The 19,532-nt window shown below is 45.1% G+C and overlaps 1 protein-coding gene and 1 pseudogene across 3 annotated transcripts in view; one reads left to right on the top strand and one right to left on the bottom strand.

Moving 5' to 3' along the window:
• Window positions 1-19,532, top strand: part of LOC140206983 (uncharacterized) — a 291,411-nt pseudogene that overhangs the window by 205,794 nt on the left and 66,085 nt on the right.
• The window catches only part of LOC140206981 (NACHT, LRR and PYD domains-containing protein 3-like), a 35,911-nt gene continuing 17,217 nt past the window's right edge, over window positions 839-19,532 (bottom strand). For all 3 annotated transcript variants that reach the window (XM_072275298.1, XM_072275300.1, XM_072275299.1), the window contains 7 exons: window positions 16,745-16,911; window positions 14,702-14,873; window positions 14,534-14,599; window positions 8,053-9,790; window positions 6,866-6,952; window positions 2,380-2,547; window positions 839-2,215 (listed from right to left, as the gene is read on the bottom strand). In XM_072275298.1, the coding sequence (XP_072131399.1) occupies window positions 2,128-2,215; window positions 2,380-2,547; window positions 6,866-6,952; window positions 8,053-9,790; window positions 14,534-14,599; window positions 14,702-14,873; window positions 16,745-16,911 (2,486 nt within the window). In that variant the 3' untranslated portion in view covers window positions 839-2,127. The remainder of the gene's footprint in view (window positions 2,216-2,379; window positions 2,548-6,865; window positions 6,953-8,052; window positions 9,791-14,533; window positions 14,600-14,701; window positions 14,874-16,744; window positions 16,912-19,532) is intronic.

Raw genomic sequence — 19,532 nt, 5'->3', positions numbered from 1 at the left:
TGTCCTCTATCATCCGTTTCAACGCGACAATTTATCTCACTCTGCAGAGAACTTTTCTCCGTGTCTAGGAACAAGAGGGCGAGATTGGACAGCACAGAGGGTGATTCATTCTGTGCCTGACCCCGAGGGTGTGTGATGGGAAGGTACAGAGGGAGCTTCACTCTGTCACTAATCCCAGGAGTGTGTGATGGTTCAGTGTTTAAGAAGCTTCACACAGTGCCTGACAACAGGAGTATGTGATGGGACGGTGTGGACAGATATTCACTCTGTGTTTGACCCCTCGTGTGTGTGATGGGAGGATGTGGAGGGAGCTTCACGCTATGTCCGACCCCGAGCATGTTTTATGGGATGGAGTGGAGGGAGCTGCAAACTGTTTCCGACGACGGGAGTGCGTGACGCTACGGTATAGTCGGAACTTCAATCTGTGTCTGACCGCGGGATGTGCAATGGACGATGAGGGGAAGATTCACACTTTTTTCTGAACCCGGGAACGTGTGATGGGATAGTTAGAAAGAGATTCACGCTCTGTCTGACCACGGGATTGTGTGATGGGACGGTGTAGAGGGAGTTTCACTCTGTGTCTGACCCCTCTCGTACTCGGGATCTCAGTGGACTTACCTCTGATATTATAGTCGATTTAAACTGTGTGCGGAGGCCAGGACAGCGCGGGGGCAGAATCAATAAGCCAGGATAGGGGTTGGGTGGAGACGAGATCCTAGGCACCCAAACTCTGCAAGTTCGCCCTCCCTCACCCTGGAGCTGTGACGCTGTTTCATCAGTGACCCGCTGCTGCAGTGCACAGGGTGCGGGGCCAGCAGAAAACTCAAGTCTGACACCAAAACAGGAAGTTGCAGCGGTTTACTGATTTTATCATGACCAATGTAAATTAAACAATGTGTAAGCTGCTAACCGGCAGGAATAAATAAGCTGCACCCAATTCACTCACAGTCACACACATTTAACAGACCGGCGACAACGGGTGACCAGTTGAATAATCAATCCCGTTTCTCACCGTCACTCTGCATCGGGGAACCGATTATTATGATTATGAAGACACGTAGTCCTCTTTTGTTGTCATTTAGTAATGCATGCATTAAGAAATGATACATTAGTTCCTCCGATGTGATATCAAAAAACACAGGACAAACCAAGACTGAAAAAACGGACAAAACCACATAATTATAACACATAATTACAAACAGTGTAACAATACCATAAGTTGATGAAGAAGTCCGTGAGCACAGTAAAGTTCAAAGCTTCTCAAATGTCCCAAATCTCACGCAGATGGGAGAAGGAAGAAAAGCTCTCCGTGCCATGCCGACCACAATCTGAGTCTGAGTCATCCGAAAACTTCGAGCTCTGATCAGCTCTGCGACACCGAGAACTGAGCGCCATCTTTGTCCGAAAGATTCCACCTCCTTCTCGGTCGCCAAAAGCAGGCAAGGCCGTGGATTTTGAGGCCTACTCTCGGAAAGATTCCCGACGACACAGTAATGACAACAGCAGATGGGCGTTTCAGAAATGTAGCCAAATGTTCCTTTGTGCTTTCACGTCCATTCTCCATCAAATCAGAATTGTCCACGGCCCCTATTTAACAGATACGACATCATTTTTCACCGGAGAACTGCGCACGCACAGGCGCGCTGCTATCTTCTCCTCCCGTATGATTATAAAATCACAGTTCGGGGCCGAGTCAGAGATCCCTGCAAATCCAGGTTTACTGCCGAGGGATTTGTCTATTTAACATTATTATATCAACCAGACTGCTGAATTCACCTTACTCTGCAAAGGGAGCAAAACGATTCTCTCCCAGGATAATCCCATCCCGGGTCAACAGTGTCCTTGACTGAGCCCCTGAATCCGGGCTCTTCCTGTCTGTGTAAATCTCCGTCGCCCCACTTGGGGGAGCTCTCGAACCCGGACACGCGCCGGAAGCAGCAGCGCTCTGCAGGAGGCGGAATTATGTCACTACGGGACCTCTTCGGACAAAACAGATCACGAAACTGGAGCGAGTTCCGGTAGAACCGTTGGGAATTACACCTGGAGTGTGGCCATTAAAGGAGAGGGCAAGGAAATAGGCCAAAATGTCCCCATTCAGCGGGCGGGGTTTTTCGGACATTCAGATGTTCAAGGATCAACTCTCAGTCCGGGTCTGGTTTCCTGCAGAGACTCCAGTTCCATTCTCCCGTTCTCACTGAAGGGATTCCAGTCCAGCCTGAAACAGATGGAAGAATAAAGATGGAATAAACAGATTACACAACAGTGTCAGTAACAGTAGACTGGGGTTAATGTTTCAACAACACTCACAGACAAATATCACCAGAAAACCCACGGATCCACTGATATTTTATCACATTGCACATTAATATAAACACTCACCCGATCTGCTCCAGAGTCGGGTGGGTCAGTATGAGGCGGTGAAGAGCGGGGACAGATCGGTCTGTGAGCAAGTTTGATCCCAGGTACAGCTCCGTCAGTGATGGGTTCGCACTGAGAGCGAAGAAGAGATCCTCGGCATCAGAATCTGTGAGACCTACATCCCACAGCCTGGAGAGGAGAGAGAGTGAGGGGGAAGGACACAGAGAGAAAGGAGACAGTAAAAATCCCCAGTGTTTATCAGTAAGGCAATTACTGATCACATTTTTCCCCTTCGGCAGTTGAAATGGGCACGACTGCGCAAGCGTGTGTAAGTCGGACCGTGAGGCAGCTTAAGTGTTTAAAAGCGAGAAGATTAACGAAGCGGGCGACGTTGTAGAGGGTGACGGAGTAGAAGGAGACTTCATTCCAAGTGAGGTAAGGCCGGGTAAGTTCCTTAAATTAATTTAATTACCTTAAGAGTAGGTAATAGAGGCAGCAGTTAGGACAGTTGAGTGCTCCATTTTCAGTACGTGGGAAGTCAGGGCGAGCACAATTGTCGCTGATGACGACACCTATGAAAGGTGCATCAAGCTGCAGCTCCTGACAAACAGAGTTAGGCAGCTGGAGCTGGATGAACTTCGGATCATTCGGAAGGCAGAGGCAGAAATAGAGAGGAGTTACAGGGAGATAGTCACCCCTAAGAGTCAGGAGACAGGTAGCTGGGTGACTGTCAGGAGAGGGAAGGGGAAGAGACAGAAAGAGCAGAGCACCTCTGTGGCCGTTCCCATCAATAATAAGTACATCATTTTGGATACTGTTGATGGGGACGGCCTACCAGGGACAAGTTGCAGTGGTTGCGTCTCTGGCACCGAGACGGGACCCTCAGCTCAGAAGGGAAGAAGGGAAAAGAGGAGAGCAGTTGTGATAGGGGATTCGATAGTTGGGGGACAGATAGGAGCTTCTGTGGGAGAGGTCTAGAATCTCGGATGGTCTGTTGTCTCCCTGGTGCCAGGGTCCGCGATATCTCGGATCGAGTTCTCAGTATTCTCAAGAGGGAGGGCGAGCAGCCGGATGTTGTGGTCCATGTAGGGACCTATAACGTGGGTAGGAAGAGTCAGGAGCTCCTGAAAGGCGAGTTTAGGAAGTTAGGTGCCAAGTTGAAGGACAGGAGCTCCAGGATAGCCATCTCAGGATTGCTACCAGTGCCAAGTGCAGGCCAGTTTAGAAATAGTAAGATAGCGCAGATCAACACTTTGGTTCAAGACATGGTGCAGGAGGAAGGCTTCAGATTTGTAGATAATTGGGCAGTTTTCCAGGGAAGGTGGGACCACTTCCGGCGGGACGGTTTACATCTGAACTGGAGGGGGACAAATATTCTCGCAGGTAGGTTTGCTAGAGAGGCTCCAGTGGATTTAAACTAGATACGGGGGCGGGGTGGGGGCGGAAGACGAGGGGAACCAGAATGTGGGAACAGACGTAGGGGAGAAGGAAGAAAAAAAAGAGATAATAAAGTTGTTTGCACCGTTAGTGATAAACAGAGAGTTAGAGGCGGAAAGTTCCTTAAATGCATTTATTTTAATGCTAGGAGCATTGTAAGAAAGGTGGATGAGCTTAGAGCATGGATTGATTCCTGGAAGTATGATGTTGTAGCTATTAGTGAAACATGGTTGCAGGAGGGGTGTGATTGGCAACTAAATATTCCTGGATTCCTTTGCTTCAGATGTGATAGGATCGGATGGACAAGAGGAGGAGGTGTTGCATTGCTTGTCAGAGAAAATATTACAGCGGTGCTCTGGCAGGATAGATTGAAGGGCTCGTTTAGGGAGGCTATTTGGGTGGAATTGAAGAACGGGAAAGGTGTAGTAACACTTATAGGGATGTATCGTAGACCACCAAATGGGGAGCGAGAATTGGAGGAACAAATTTGTAAGGAGATAGTAGATATTTGTAATAAGCACAAGGTTGTGATTGTGGGAGCTTTTAATTTTCCACACATAGACTGGGAAGCCTATACTGCAAAAGGGCTGGATGGTTTGGAGTTTGTAAAATGTGTGCAGGATAATTTTTTTTTTGCGGCGATACATGGAGGTACCAACTAGAGCAGGGGCAGTGTTGGATTTCCTATTAGGGAATGAGATAGGTCAGGTGACGGAGGTTTGTTTTGGGAAGCACTTCGGGTCCAATGATCACAATGCCATTAGTTTCAATATAATTATGGAAAAGGATCGGCCTGGACCCAGGGTTGAGATTTTTGATTGGAGAAAGGCTAACTGCAAGGAGATGCGAAAGGATTTAGAAGGAGTGGATTGGGACAATTTGTTTTTATGGCAAGATGTAATAGAGAAATGGAGGTCATTTAAAGGGGAAATTTGGAGAGTACAGGATCTTCATGTTCCTGTTGGGTTGAGAGGAAAGGTTAAAAGTTTGAGAGAGCCATGGTTTTCAAGGGATATTGGAAACTTGGTTCGGAATAAGAGAGATATCTGCAAGAAATATAGGCAGCATGGAGTAAATGAGGTGCTCGAGGAATATAAGGAATGTAAAAAGAATCTTAAGAAAGAAATTAGAAAAGCTAAAAGTATATACGAGGTTGCTTTGGCAAGTAATGTGAAAATAAATCCAAAGGGTTTCTACAGTTATATTAATAGCAAACGGATAGTGAGGGATAAAATTGGTCCCTGAGAGAACCACAGTGGACAGCTATGTGTGGAGCCAGAAGAGATTGGGGAGATTTTAAACAATTTCTTTTCTTCGGTATTCACTAAGGAGAAGACTATTGAATTATGTAAGGGAATCAGATGGGGAAGTTATGGAAACTATGATGATTAAAGAAGAGCTAGTACTGCCGATTTTGAGTAATATAAAAGTGGATAAGTCTCCAGGTCCTGACAGGATATTCCCCAGAACCTTGCGGGAAGTTCGTGTGAAATAACAGGGGCTCTGACAGAAATATTTCAAATGTCATTAGAAATGGGGAGGGTGCCGGAGGATTGGCGTATTACTCATGTTGTTCCGTTGTTTAAAAAGGGTTCTAAGAGGAAATCTAGCAATTATCAGCCTGTGACTTTGCCGTCAGTGGTGGGTAAATTGATGGAAAGTATTCTTAGAGATGGTATGTATAATTATCTGAATAGACCAAGTCTGATTAGGTACAGTTAACATGGATTTGTACGTGGAATGCCAAGTTTAACAAATCTTATTGAATTTTTTGAAGAGGTTACTAGGAAAGCTGACGAGGTTAAAGCGGTGGATGCTATCTATATGGACTTCAGTAAGGCCTTTGACACGGTTCCACACGGAAGGTTAGTTAGGAATTTTCAATCGTTAGGTATTAATATTGAAATAGTTAAATGGATTCAGCGTTGGCTGGATGGGAGACACCAGAGAGTAGTGGTGGATGACTTTTTCTCAGATTGGAGGCCGGTGACTAGTGGTGTGCCTCAGGGATCTGTACTGGGTCCAATGCTGTTTGTCATATACATTAATGATCTGGATGATGGGGTGGTAAATTGGATTGGTAAGTATGCAGATGATACTAAGATAGGTGGAGTTGTGGATAATGAAATAGGTTTTCAAAGTTGCAGAGAGATTTAGGCCAGTTAGTAGAGTGGCCTGAAAGATGGCAGATGGAGTTTAATGCTGATACATGTGAGGTGCTACATTTTGGTAGGACTAATCAAAATAGGACGTACATGAAAAATGTTAGGGCATTGAAGAATGCAGTAGAACAGAGGGATCAAGGAATAATGGTGCATAGTTCCCTGAGGGTGGAATCTCATGTGGATAGGGTGGTGAAGAAAGCTTTTGGTATGCTGCCTTTATAAATCAGAGCATTGAGTATAGGAGTTGTGATGTAATGCAAAATTGTACAACGCATTGGTAAGGCCAAATATGGAGGATTGTGTACAGTTCTGGTCACCGAATTATAGGAAATATGTCAACAAAATAGAAAGAGTACAGAGAAGATTTATAAGAATATTACCTGGGTTTCATCATCTAAGTTACAGAGAAAGGTTGAACAAGTTGAGTCTTTATTCTTTGGAGCGTAGGAGGTTGCGGGGGGAGGGCGGGACTTGACAGAGGTATTTTAAATTATGAGAGGGATAGATGAAGTTCACGTGGATAGGCTTTTTCCATTGAGAGTAGGGGAGATTCAAACAAAAGGACATGAGTTAAGATTTAAAGGGCAAAAATTCAGGGGTTACATGAGGAGCAACTTCTTTACTCAGATAGTGGTAGCTGTGTGGAACGAGCTTCCAGCAGAAGTGGTTGAGGCAGGTTCAATATTGTCATTTAAAGTTAAATTGGATAGCTATATGTAGAGCAAAGGAATGGAGGGGTATGGGCAGAGTGGAGGTTGGTGGAACTAGGTGAGAGTAAGCGTTCGGCACAGACTAGAAGGGCGAGATGGCCTGTTTCTGTGCTGTAATTGTTATATGGATATATTAATGTTCAGTGTCAGACACCCAGTGACTGTAAACACAATCTCCCACAGTCTGGTACTTACCACAGTTTCTGTATTTTACACTCCGGGTTCCTCAGAGCCGCAGACACCAGTTTCACTCCTGAATCTCCCAGTTTATTCTCCCCAAGTCTAAACACAACCAGACAAATTGACGAACAAAGTGATTCAAACCGTGGGTCTGAAGGAATTTCTCTCACTTGGATATTTCAGGAATGATTAAACCCTTCAGTGTAGCACTGATTGGAGTTCCCATCACTGTCAATGTCCCTCACTGCCCAGCTCCACGGTAGTCACTGAATGCCAGTAATTTTGTCTGTCGGTGAGACCCTGTAAACTCCACATATTCTGTCCCATTCCCCGATGGTCAGAAAATTGTTACTGACGAGTGAGTGTCGGAAGAGGCAGGGTTGGATGGCAGAAAGTCCTACAGTGAGGAGAGTTGTGGGTGGAGATTGTCCATGGGAGTTTGTGGAAGTCAGATCCCAGGAGGACGAGGTGGGGAGAGAGATCCCACAGGGGGAAAGGGATGAGAAAGAGAGATCCCCAAAGGAGGAAGGGAGATGGGGAAGAGAGACCCTACAGGACGAAGTGTATGTGGAAGAGAGATCCCACAGGAGGATACAGATGGGAAAATAAAATCCCACAAGACAGGAGGCAGAAATAGATTGCACAAGAGGGGTGGGTCTGAACAGAGTCCCACAATCGGGAGAGGAGAGGAGCCGACTGTGCTGAGCAAAGCCACAGATTTCGACTGATGGTGATAGTCACACACGGGGAATGTCAGGGGAGGACAATCTCACAATGGTATTCTTCCCTTCTCATTGGGGCAGTCTGCTGACGGTCTCTTGTCCCTCACTGGGAAGTGGGTGTGAATCTCCGACCCACCTGCTGCAGTCAGTGTCGGTCTGGGTGTCAGTAACAGTGAGAAGGAATATTGTCAATGGATGTGTCACAGGCAGCGAGAAACACGGCCATTCCTGTAATTTACTACCATTAAACCAGTGGCCGTTGTTCACTGATCTGATGAACTCTCCAACATCCCTTCACAAGGAACCACAGAACCCTCCTGGCCTTGGGGAATTGCTGACCGATTCCCCCCGCCCCCCCGCCCCATCATTTCACACTGTTCTTCACGATCTGATTTACTACAGTTTTACCAAAATCCCTTGACATTGAAACAACACAATTGGACAGTTTCACAGATCTGAGTGAGAGTTAAATTAAGTTACCTCAAATCCTGGCACTTGTGCAGCCCGGGTCCCAGCCGCTGGATTCCTTCACACTGAATGTGGCAGCACTCCAGGTCGAGCTGTTTTATTGTATCACAGAGTCCGATGGCACGAGACAGGACTGCACAGTCAATCGGGGTCAGTGTCATTCCACGGAATGAAAGTCTTTCTACAGATCCCAGTGAAGCCTGAGCCAGCCCACGATTCTGAGACTCAAACAGGTAATTCAATGTGTTCAGGAGGCTCCTTTTACCAGCATCACTCCTCATGTCTCCACTCTGGCGTTTAACCTCCTCCTTCACCCAGTCAATCACCCGGCAGGTTGTTTCATGAGGAAATGGACCCACAAACTCCTCCAGGCCCCGAGCTGTCATTGGGGAGGAGAGACCAGCAACAAAACGGAGAAATACCTCAAATCGCCCATCTGTCGTGTTGTGGGCTTCAGTGAGGAATTTCAGGATATCCTCGGGATGTGGATTCAGGAATTGTGCGACTGCAGCTATAAACTCTTGGATGGTGAGGTGTGGGAATGTGTACACCACACACCGGGCAGAATCCTCTCTCTCCAAAAGCTCCATCAGGAACCCGGACAGGAACTGGGAAGGATGCAGATTGTACTTGATCAAATCTCCATCTGTGAACACAATCTTCTTCTCGGACACTCCTGTGAAGGCCATCTGACCAACCCTGAGTAACACATCACGGGGGTTCTCAATCTCACGGTTGTGGTTTTTCAGGATGTTGTAAATATAGTAGGAATATAGTTGGGTGGTGGTCTTGGGAACTCGCTGCGGGTCCCTGACTCTTTGTGTGAAGAAGGGGCCCAGTGCCAGAGCGAGGATCCAGCAGTAGGAGGGGTTGTAGCTCATGGTGTACAGGATCTCGTTCTCCTCCACGTGTTTGAAAACAGCTGCTGCCACCGTCTGATCTTCAAAATGCCGGATAAAATATTCCTTCCGTTCCTCACCAACAAATCCCAGGATTTCAGCCCAGACACTGATCTCCGCATTTTCCAATAATTGTAAAGCAGTGGGTCGGGTTGTCACCAGCACTGAACACCCTGGGAGCAGCTTGTGCTGGATTAAATTGTACACAATGTCAGACACTTCACACCACCACTCGGGATCTGGGCACTGGTGCTTGGGTTCTGTATCTCTCCGACTGTCAGCAAAATCGATTCTGTGTTTGAATTCATCTAGACCATCGAATATAAACAGTAATCCCTTTGGGTTCTTCCAGACCTCTCTCAGGAATTCCCCAAAGTAAGGATACTGATCCAGAATCAGTTCCCTCAGGTTTATTCTGCAATTAATCGTGTTTAACTCCCTGAATTTGAAACTGAAGACAAACTGGAATTGTCGATATATTTCCCCCGTGCTCCAGTCATAAACGATCTTTTGTACCATTGTCGTTTTCCCAATTCCCGGGATTCCGGCCACTGCTGCTGAACTCCCAGATTTCGATTTCCTCCGGGAAAAGCTGCTCTGAAACAACTGATCAGTCCGGATTTTTTCCAGCTCTCCGCGAAGGTGTTTCTTTCTCCATTTTTCATGGGTTCGGCCTGTCGCCAGCAGTTCATGTTCCACCAGTCTCCGATCTCGAACAGTAGAAATGACCGTGAGCTCAGCGTATCGATCAACCAGCTGGTAAATCTTCACCTTCTCCCTAATCAGGATCGTGTTCACTCTCAGTGTTTCTGTTTGTGCCCGCAGAGTCTCTTTGTGTTTCGCTTGAACGTCTTCCAAGGGGAAAGAGATATGAACCAGAAAATATCAGACTTCCACCATCTAATATTCAGCGAACAGTGAAGGTGGAAGTTCCTACCGCTATTTCGTTATAATCTTCCTGCCCACATAAAGACACATGTGATTTTCCTGTCCAGAGACTCTTCCTGACACCCAATGATTTTTGACAGATCATCAATAATGACTCCACAATCTCTTTCATAACAGCCCCTTACTGATGGGCCACTCTGGCGTCCTGGTGGCCTCATCCTTTGTTTTTCACTGCCCTGAACTTGTTTGAAAATTTCACACCAGTTCCTCAGCTCTCAGCAATGTCCTCTGACCCAACACCAGTCATCCTTCTGCATTGGAATCACACAGTAATATTTTGAATTAACAACTTTAATTCCCATTCATAGACAATTTCTGCTCATCACTACCTCTCAGTCAACCTGCTTCATCGCAAAAGTCCACATGAAACCTTTACTCCTTCAGCTCAGCCATTCTGCCTCTTCACCCTTCCAAATATCCAATGATAGCCCTTGATCTGAACTATAATATCCATTTCCTAAAGCTCTTCAACCTTTTTCCAGAATCGTCTTTATTGTTGTATTTGTTATCCGGGGTATTGTACAGATAAATTAGGGATAAAACGTGAACAAAATATGCATAGATTCCTTGAGAAAATCCATGTTGAATATGCCGGGCAACTGTTGTCACTAGTTCACTGGGAAAGTTTCCTGTTCCACTGCAAAAAGAGATGGAATCAAACGAGTTTGTGAGTTGTGAGGAATTTTGGCTGCAGAGTGTGTTCAATTTATTTCTTTGGCCAATAAGCTGGTCTACCGTTGGGATATATTGCAATGTTACAAATAATAATGAATAAACAGGAAAAGAAGCCGTCTTACATGTAAGGGGGTTTCGACTTTTATGTTACTGCGGAGGCTAATTAAAACTGCGTCTTTGTTATCTTAATCTGGGGAATGCGGCTTTGTTGTGTTAAACGCTGAGAAAGTTTGCGTTAGCAGCTTGTTTTGGTTTAGAGGGTGCTATTAACCAATTGGGATAGTTGTTATGGTTTTGGTTTATTTGAAGATACTGTATGCGGGGGTTTTGGGGCAGAAGGCGGGAGAGCGAGACAGAGGATGGACCAGGTGCTGTGAGTCCGCTAACGGGGTCGGACCCGGAGACGGAGACGGACTCGTGTGGAGCGTCTGGTCGACCACCGTTGTTGGTCCCAGGTGGCCGGTCGAGGTGGTCCGAGGGGGTCGCAGGGTGAAGGGTGAAGAAGAAGGTCCTTGAGCTCCAACTGTTTGTGCACCAAGAGATTGAACTTTGATAAGTGTGGCGCCTTTTATTTTCCTTTTATATTTTAGTCTCTTTTAATTATATAGTTCCAGTAATAAACTGTATAACATTTAATTGCATCTGGTGTATTGTCTGTTATTTGGGCGGGGTGGGGTAAATCACACAGCATCCACACAAACAAATTACTCAGTTTGCCAAAGCAGAGGCTGTTTCCCTAAACGACAGCGAACGAGCGACCCTGAGGGTGGCCGGGGGGCTACATACAGATTGGAAAAAAAAAATAGTGACAGTTGAAACTATGAAGCAAGTGCAGATTATAAGCGTCTATTTTACCCCGTCAATCAGCTTAACAGGACTGTGGTCAACCATGATACGGTTGATAAAGGGATGTGAAAAATTGAAGACGTTAGGAAGTGAATGTATTTATATGGACACTGGGAATCTGAGAGGTGGCGAATATTGAATTGGATTACTTCACTTGGGCACTGATTTAATTGGATCACGGCGCTTTTTTATTCCCCTTTTGATTTCTATCTTTGAAACTGTGCCTGGATCGATAATATTAGTTTTAACATGTTTACCAACAAGTTAGATTTCCAACTCTTGTCCATTAACGTAATAAGCAATACATGTAAGTTCAAGTAACAAATCTGAGCCAACATCTCAATCAAAACACTTACATTTTGAAGAGAATGTTCAGCTATTTAACCATGAAGTGAAAGCCAACTTACACATGAACTTTGTGCCTTCCTTGCAGAAAGAGTGCAACCACTTTGATTCAGATATAGCACACACCTTATCAGGAGATACAGGAGTAGATAAGCTACACAGAGCTGTTACAAATGAGAGTGCCGTCGTAGAAGTGGATTCCAACTTTCCTAAAAATGAATCTGAATTGCCTTACATTAACAGATTGAAGAGGATATAACGTTTAAAGTGTGTCAAGGAGATATCCTGCAGTTAAAGTATTTTAAATATGGATAATGTAGCTAAGCTTCATAGCAGTTATGGAAAGGAGAACAGATGGATTGGACATAGATATCCTGAAGTTGAAGGATTATTTTGATTGTATACCACAGCGCTGATTGAAGGTAATTCTTCACCCATTAAACCGGAGTCATTCAAAAGTGAGTAGTGGGACTTTGGGGCCAATGTGCCCCCTTAGGTGCCAAAGGAATAAATTGTAAGGAAAATTTAACATCAAGGTTTATCAGTGGTTTAACTGATAAAAGGTGGTATTCTCAGATACTGAGAGTAAAAAACAAAGAAAATGTTCTGACAAGAGTAGAGTATAAATACTGGAAATGAGTTCTAAGACCAGTCTGGGAGTGAATGACAATCGTTAAGAAAAAAGCAAAAGGCTTTTGTGAATACATCAAAGGCAAGAGAGGTTCAGTGTATCAAGACACTGCCAAGGGTATGTGGGTCATCAGTGTATGAGGAAACCTCCAGGGCTGTTTGGAGGCGTTCGACCAAGTACCGGGTCACTTTCAGAATTGCATGGTGCTTCACAGTGTATTATGATCTAGCCAGGTGTTTCTTCAGATTTCCCCATCATCAACACCCTGCCAGAGGTATATGCAATCAATGGTTCTAATGTGGATTAAATGAAGTATATTTTAATACTCGTGCTTATTGTGCTGCGTGGGAGTTGGGCTGAAGGAACGGATTCATTATTTTTTAGAGATACAGTACAGTAGCAACCACTTCCAGCCATGCGCTCACACTGCCCAACTAAACCGATGTGACCAAATAACCTATTGATCTGTACATCTGGACTTGGACTGATTGAAGACAGTCAGCATGGCTTCGTGGGTAATAGGCCATGTCTAGCCAATCTTATAGAGTTCTTTGAGGAAGTTACCCGGAACGTTGATAAAGACCAGATAGTGGATGTTGTCTATATAGTCTTTAGTAAGGTATATGACAAGATCCCACATGGGAGTTTTGTCAAGAAGGTTTAGTGCTCGGCATTCAAGATGAGGTTGTAAATTGGACTCAACACTGGCTGACTGATGGTTGCCTGTTTGACTGGAGACAAGTGACACGTACTGCAGGGTCGGGGTTGGGTCCATTGTTGTTTGTCATTATATCAAAGATCTCGATTATAATGTAGCTCACTGGATCAGCACATTTGAGATGATATCAATATTGTGGGTGTACTCGACAACGAGGAATCCTATCGTGACTCGCAGCTGGATCTGGAACTTCAGGAAAAATGGCTGAAAATCACAAATACAAATTAATGCAGACAAGCGCGAGGGTCCGACACAGTGAATGGTAGGACACTGAGGAATGTGGTAGAATAAAAAGATCTGGGAATACAGGTCCATAATTCATTGAAAATGGCGTCACAGGTAGACAGGGTAATAAAGAAAGCTTTTGGCATATTATTCTTCATAAATCAAAGTACTGAGTACAGGAGATGGGATGTTTTGTTGAAGTTGTGTGAGACATTGTTGAGGTCTAGTTATGATGACCTACAGGAAAGATGGAAATAAGGTTGAAAGAGTACAGAGAACATTTTGCACGGACGTTGCCATATCTGGAAGACCTGAATTATAACGAAAGTTTGAATGGATTGGGATTGTGATCCTTGGAACGCGGAAAATTGAGAGGAGCTTTGATAGAGGTATATAAATTTATGGGGGGTATAAATCGGCAAAATGTAAGCTAGCATGTTCGACTGACAATATGTGGGACTACAACGAGAGGCCATGGTGAACTTTTTAAAGGGAATATATTGGGAAAATCCTTCACTCAGATGTTTGTCATTGTGTGAAACAAGCTGCCAGCACAAGTGACGCATGTAAGCTCGACTTCAACGTTTAAGAGAAGTTTGGATAAGTACATCGATGGAGGTCAGTGGGAGTAGGCCTGATGCTGTGCAGTACTTTTCTATGACTCCAGCTTCAGAATGTGGGAAGAAACTGGAGCATCCAGAAGAAACCCGCACGGCCACAAGAGACAGTACAATCTCCTTACGGACTGGAAGCGGGAATTGAACCTAGATCACTGATGCTGAAAAACTGTACGCTCACCGCAACTCTAGCATGTCGTCCTAACCGTGGAAGAACTTCTCGACTCTTCCACTCTCAGACAATCTGGGGCTATCTGCTGTGTCAGCAGCCAGCATTGTTGGAATTCACAACACATCAGCAGACTGCCAGCAATGTCTGTGTTTCTTGGGCAGCAGGACCTTGCTGGATGTAAATGCCTAGGTGACTCTTACGCATACTGAACTGAGTTATTTGCACAACATGTCAGGAATGGTCTGAAGTGTAGCTTCAACTCAGAATACCAATTGACTGATAGTGATTTCCAGTCATGACCACCCCTTTCCACAAACACTGACAGCTGGGCTCCTAGTTTCAGCAATCTGTGAACAATTGCTGTTCAGCTTCATTTCTGTCAAGTAATCAGTTTCAATCATTTATTTCATCACTCACCCCTCAGCTGCGATGGTAACTCACAAAAGCCTCGGCTGACATTCATGTGTTCATATGGATCAGGACCTGTTGACATCGAAAAACTTTCATGGAATTGGGTGCCAAGTGCATTGTTAAATATGGAAAGTTTCAATCTGATTTAGGGCAGAGTGTGTTATTTCACTGTACCGAGTTCCTGGATTTCCATCAGTATTTTGTCCAACTTTGGTAACTCCTTCCTCATTTCCACAAAGGATTCCCACATCACCCTCTGGGCCTGGGCGCCTTTTTCCATCACCAGACTGAGGAAGAGTTTGGAACTCTCTTCCTGGTTTCTCCTCTCAACGAGCTTCGTGACTTCCTGTGAATAACAACAGTGAAGATCAGACGGAGAGACACAGAACGATGAGGAAAATATCTGCTCATTGATCGGACATTCAAATAGTCTCTTTGCCCAAGGACACCGGGGCAACCACTGGTCTGTCTCCTGATCCATTCTGCAAATCTATGGGTTCATACAATGGAACCAAAACACGAACTAAAGGTAATAACAAGTTAATATTATTGTTGCAGAGTGAAGTAATCTCCTTTGCACATTCCTTTATAATGCCTGTGGACCTGTGACATGTTTTTTTTTGGTGATGGCAATGTGAGATAGACGTTTGCCATTAACCCGTAGACTATGCCTCGTAACAACTCTACTGCTGCTGCACAATGCATTGTCTCATGGACAAAGAGCTTCGCGGCGCTCTCCGGTCTGGTTCTGTCTCTTTCAGTATGATGAAAGTGACATGACATGGATGTGATCAGTGAGAACATTTCTTACCCACAAGCACTCGGGGTGATGACCTCTATTGGCAGATACCACAGTTGAAAAGTTGACTATGTTTGATTATATTGGATTGTGTCTTGACTAGTCTCTGGGACAACTCGGCAAATTCCTACTGTTCTAAAGGATCCTCCCAGGTGACCAGGCTGATGTGTCCTGATCTAAAGTGAATCCTTTGAGTTAGTTATCAGGTTCTATATGATGAGTACATTCGTACTGTCCTGGAAAAATGGAGCTGGTGAGACAGCAAAGAAAACTTCAGCAACTCTACAGTTCACACTTTTCTATATTACGAATATTGCAAAGCCTTTCACTTGCAAGTTGTTATTTTTGAACCGACCTGGTGTATGTGTGGTGCTGTGGGGGAATTCGGCAAACTGGAGTCTCTAGTGTACACATCCGCCACGGTCATTGCTAATTCGAACTTGGGGCCAGATTGAAGTGGCAGGGAATGGGCCCGAAAGCGAAGAATTAGCCAATGTTTTGTCGATTTCAGTGCCAGACCAGATCGAAAACTTTCTGATGTTGCAGCTGCGAGGGGCAAGCCGGTGTTTAGTTCACTGATTCTCGAAATTTACTCACATCTGCGGGTCTGGTCTGGGATCAAGGACCGGCTGCAACAGTGAATCTGGCTTGGGTGACTGTGAACTCACTTTCCACTTTGGTGTTCTCTGCAGTTCATATTCTGGGTAATAATTGTTTACTTTTAATGTTCGGATGATCTATTTTGTTTTTCAAACATTGGGTGTTTGGCAGTCTCTGTTATGTGAGTTTTTTTAAAGAATACGTCCTATCGTGTTTCTTCAATGTCTGTAAGAAAGCGAATCTCAAGGTGGTATACTGTATACATACTTTGATAATGAGCGTTGTTTGAAGCTATGAAATGTTGAAGATAATTTGAGCAACACATGATAGGAAAGATTTAGGGCGACTTGGCCAATTTTCCTGCTGTGTGATTCTAATGCGAGGACCACGACACATTACCGAAATTCCAGGCACCTGGCTTCGTACGGGAGTGATGTGACCATATCGATGTCGTGGCCAGGTGTCTTTCCACACATGGCAGCAGGGAACTGGACATCTACATCGTCCATGAGGAGAAATGAAATTAATCCGAATGTGACCAAAGATCTTCATGGGTATTTTAATCGGGTTTTTATTTCTGCTGCTGATTCACTGAATCGCATTTCTCTCACCAGTGTGTTAAGTTCAGCATGTTTGTACTGATGAATTAAGTTTGAAACTGCAGTTAGCCCTGATGCAAATGTTTTGGACCCAATTTGTTCAGTGATCAATATCATCACTGCAGTGTAGAGAAACAAGAGGATGAGCTAGACTGACTGTTGTCTCTCATCCCTCTTTTCACCAAAATGAACTGTATCCCAACCATTTTTCCCACTCACCTCGTGTTCCCGTTTGCTGAATTGTCCTTCCTGTCTCAAAGTCAAGCTGAGTCCTTCTACCCGCTCCTCAATCGCAGGTTTCAGTCTCTCTCGGTAGAAAATGGTCATGTTGCGCAGTTGATAATCTTCACACTGTGTCAGGAGATCTGAGATCGTAGAATTGGGATCTGGGAATCGAAATATAAAAACACTGTACAGTACTCTGCAACGTGGAGTGGAGTGCGAGTTGGTAAATCTGACGGAGAGAAAAGTATATTGGAAAAGAGCGTGCACCGCAGGAGGGGCGTGGGATCCATGGCAGAGATGGCGGGAGGGAAGTGAGACAGGTAGCAGAATAGAAGTGCCTGGGGTCGGCTGTAGTAAGGGTACGGATACATCCAGCCCTAAGAACCGAGGCAAGGTAATTTGGTTCCAAACAATTGGCTTATTGATCATTACTAATGTCTCTCTGGTGTTCTTTCCCTACACTTTTCCAAACAATTCCCCTCTCTCTGCCCCCTTCGCCCTTTCAGTCCACAATAAAGACGCGTATCAGAATCAGATTTATTATCACTCACACATTTAACTTTTTTTTTTTGTTTTGCAGCTGCAGTACCATTCATTACATAACATTACTACAGTATTGCGCAAAAGCATTAGGGACATATATATAGGTAGGGTGCCAAGAGTTTTGCGCAGTTCCGTATGTAGGCCCCACATTCGCCCAATCCACCATGAGCTGCACGGAACAGCATTGCCGTTCGCCCCACACGCATCATCGCTTCAGTTATACTTTTTCCTTCCTTCTACTAAAGCTGTCATTGCCACCACAATGATGAGGAAGCGGGTGTAAAATATTGCAATCCCCCCTCCTCTCCAAAATGTAACAATGTTCAGTGTTAGTAATTACAGTGGGATTGCAATATTGTCAACTTTCCTGTCGAGTATGTGCTCTTGGATTATTTATTTATATAGCATCCAGCCAGACCTCTAATCTGCTCATTCCTGGGATGTGAACGCCATTTACAAAACTGCCAGCTGTGGTGTACCTCATTGCAGAGGGAGGGGATGCCTTCATTTTAGAGAGCAGGTAAAAATCGACTGGATTAGGTCTGGTGTCATGCTCAGACACAGAGTGACAAGTTGGGGTGCTGATCCTTGAGTGGGCTATATGAACAAATTTGGTTCTCGAGATTACGGACACTGTCCTATCAGCATTTTGTTTTATCACAGCACATCACTATTCCAGAATCTCTGGTAAGATTCGAACCTACATTACGCTCAATGTCTATGGGGCTGCACAGACAAGCAATGCCATCATACCTGGTATTTAAAACTCTGCATATTTTTCTCCTCCTTTCAGCTGTCAGTTTTCTCCTTTGGCCTGTGTGTCTCCCTGGTCCTAATGTGCCTCGATATCAAAATGGTCACCAGTCTTCTCATGAATATTGCCTGATGTATTTCAACATAAGAAGAGAAGGCAGGTGTATTGGGTGGAGTGGGATCCTGGATCAGCCATAATGGAATGGCCTAATTCTGCTCTTATGTTTCATGGTCTCATGACCTACCCAGGAATTTTAATCTTGAGTTGCAGGTGGTGGAAAGCACTTTACTAGGCAGATAGTGGAGTGGTTGTGCAAAAAAATATTGCAAGGCCTACATAGAAAGTCAGGGACAGTAAGATTAGGCAAAATGGGAATACTGTTCAGAGTTGCGTGTATATTAGTGCAGGGAATATTGTTCGTAAGGCGTTTAAGCTCAGTGCGTGGATCATAATGTGGAATTATGAAATTGCAGCCATTAATGAGAATTGTATGCAGGAGAGGCAGGACTGGAAACTTAATGTCCCAGATTTCCATTGTTTTAGACTTGGCAGAGTAGGAGGGAATAAAGAGTGAGGTGTGGTATCACTAAACAGGGAAGGTGTCGTGCAAAAGTTCAGACAGGGCAGACTGGACAGCTGGCCTACTGAGGCATGGACTATATTCGCCAAAGTGCTGTAGTGCTCCGTGATTAACTACATTTTTGACCTGTACCCTGGAGAATACTCGAGTTATTCCGATGATTACGGATTCCAAATCCTTATTTGTCTCCTTTAGCACTGCCTGACCTGCACATCATCATCACTCCAGTCTGGGTGACCGCCTATTGCTAGGCGAATTTCACAGGAAACCTCTCTTCCCAGTCAGTACATTAATGCACACCAGAGTCCTCAGTGAATCCATTCCCTCTCCAGATTTCCTTAGAATCATTCAGCGCTACAGCCCAGAAACAGACACTTCGGCCGAAATCTTAATCTGTCTAGTTCCATCGACCTGCAGCTAGAACAACGCCCTCCATGTCCTTCCCAGTCATGTACATATACTGAATTTGTCATGGCTCGGTCCATGAAGTCCATATTCCGATTCACGGTCCGGTCCATCGACCCTTGCTCCAGGTTTTCCTGTCTACCCTGTTTCTGTTCTTGTTGAGCTCTAATTGAGGCAGCTGATGCTCGTTGGGGCTGGCTGCATGAATATCTTCAGAGACCAGGGTGTGTCTGCTGGATTGTTCTTGTCCTTACTCCTTGTATCCCTTTCTCTGCCTGTTTCCTCGCCTGAAGCCTTGCCGGTAACTCTCACCTCGTCTCGCCTTCAGTCTTGTCCTGGAGCCACCCCGTACCTAGCTCCATTCCTGTCCCTTGCCTCCGTCGGGTAAGCCAGGCCGTCTCGCCATTACCTGTGGTTAGTTCTGTCCCTTGCCTCCGTCGGGTGGTGATCCGCGTCCTGCCCAGGAATACCGTGCCCTGCCCAGGAGTAGCCTCCTGCCA

This window comes from Mobula birostris, chromosome 13, assembly GCF_030028105.1.
Source record: "Mobula birostris isolate sMobBir1 chromosome 13, sMobBir1.hap1, whole genome shotgun sequence".
In the NCBI taxonomy this organism is placed as follows: domain Eukaryota; kingdom Metazoa; phylum Chordata; class Chondrichthyes; order Myliobatiformes; family Myliobatidae; genus Mobula; species Mobula birostris.
This window is presented reverse-complemented; position numbering and strand designations above follow the sequence as displayed.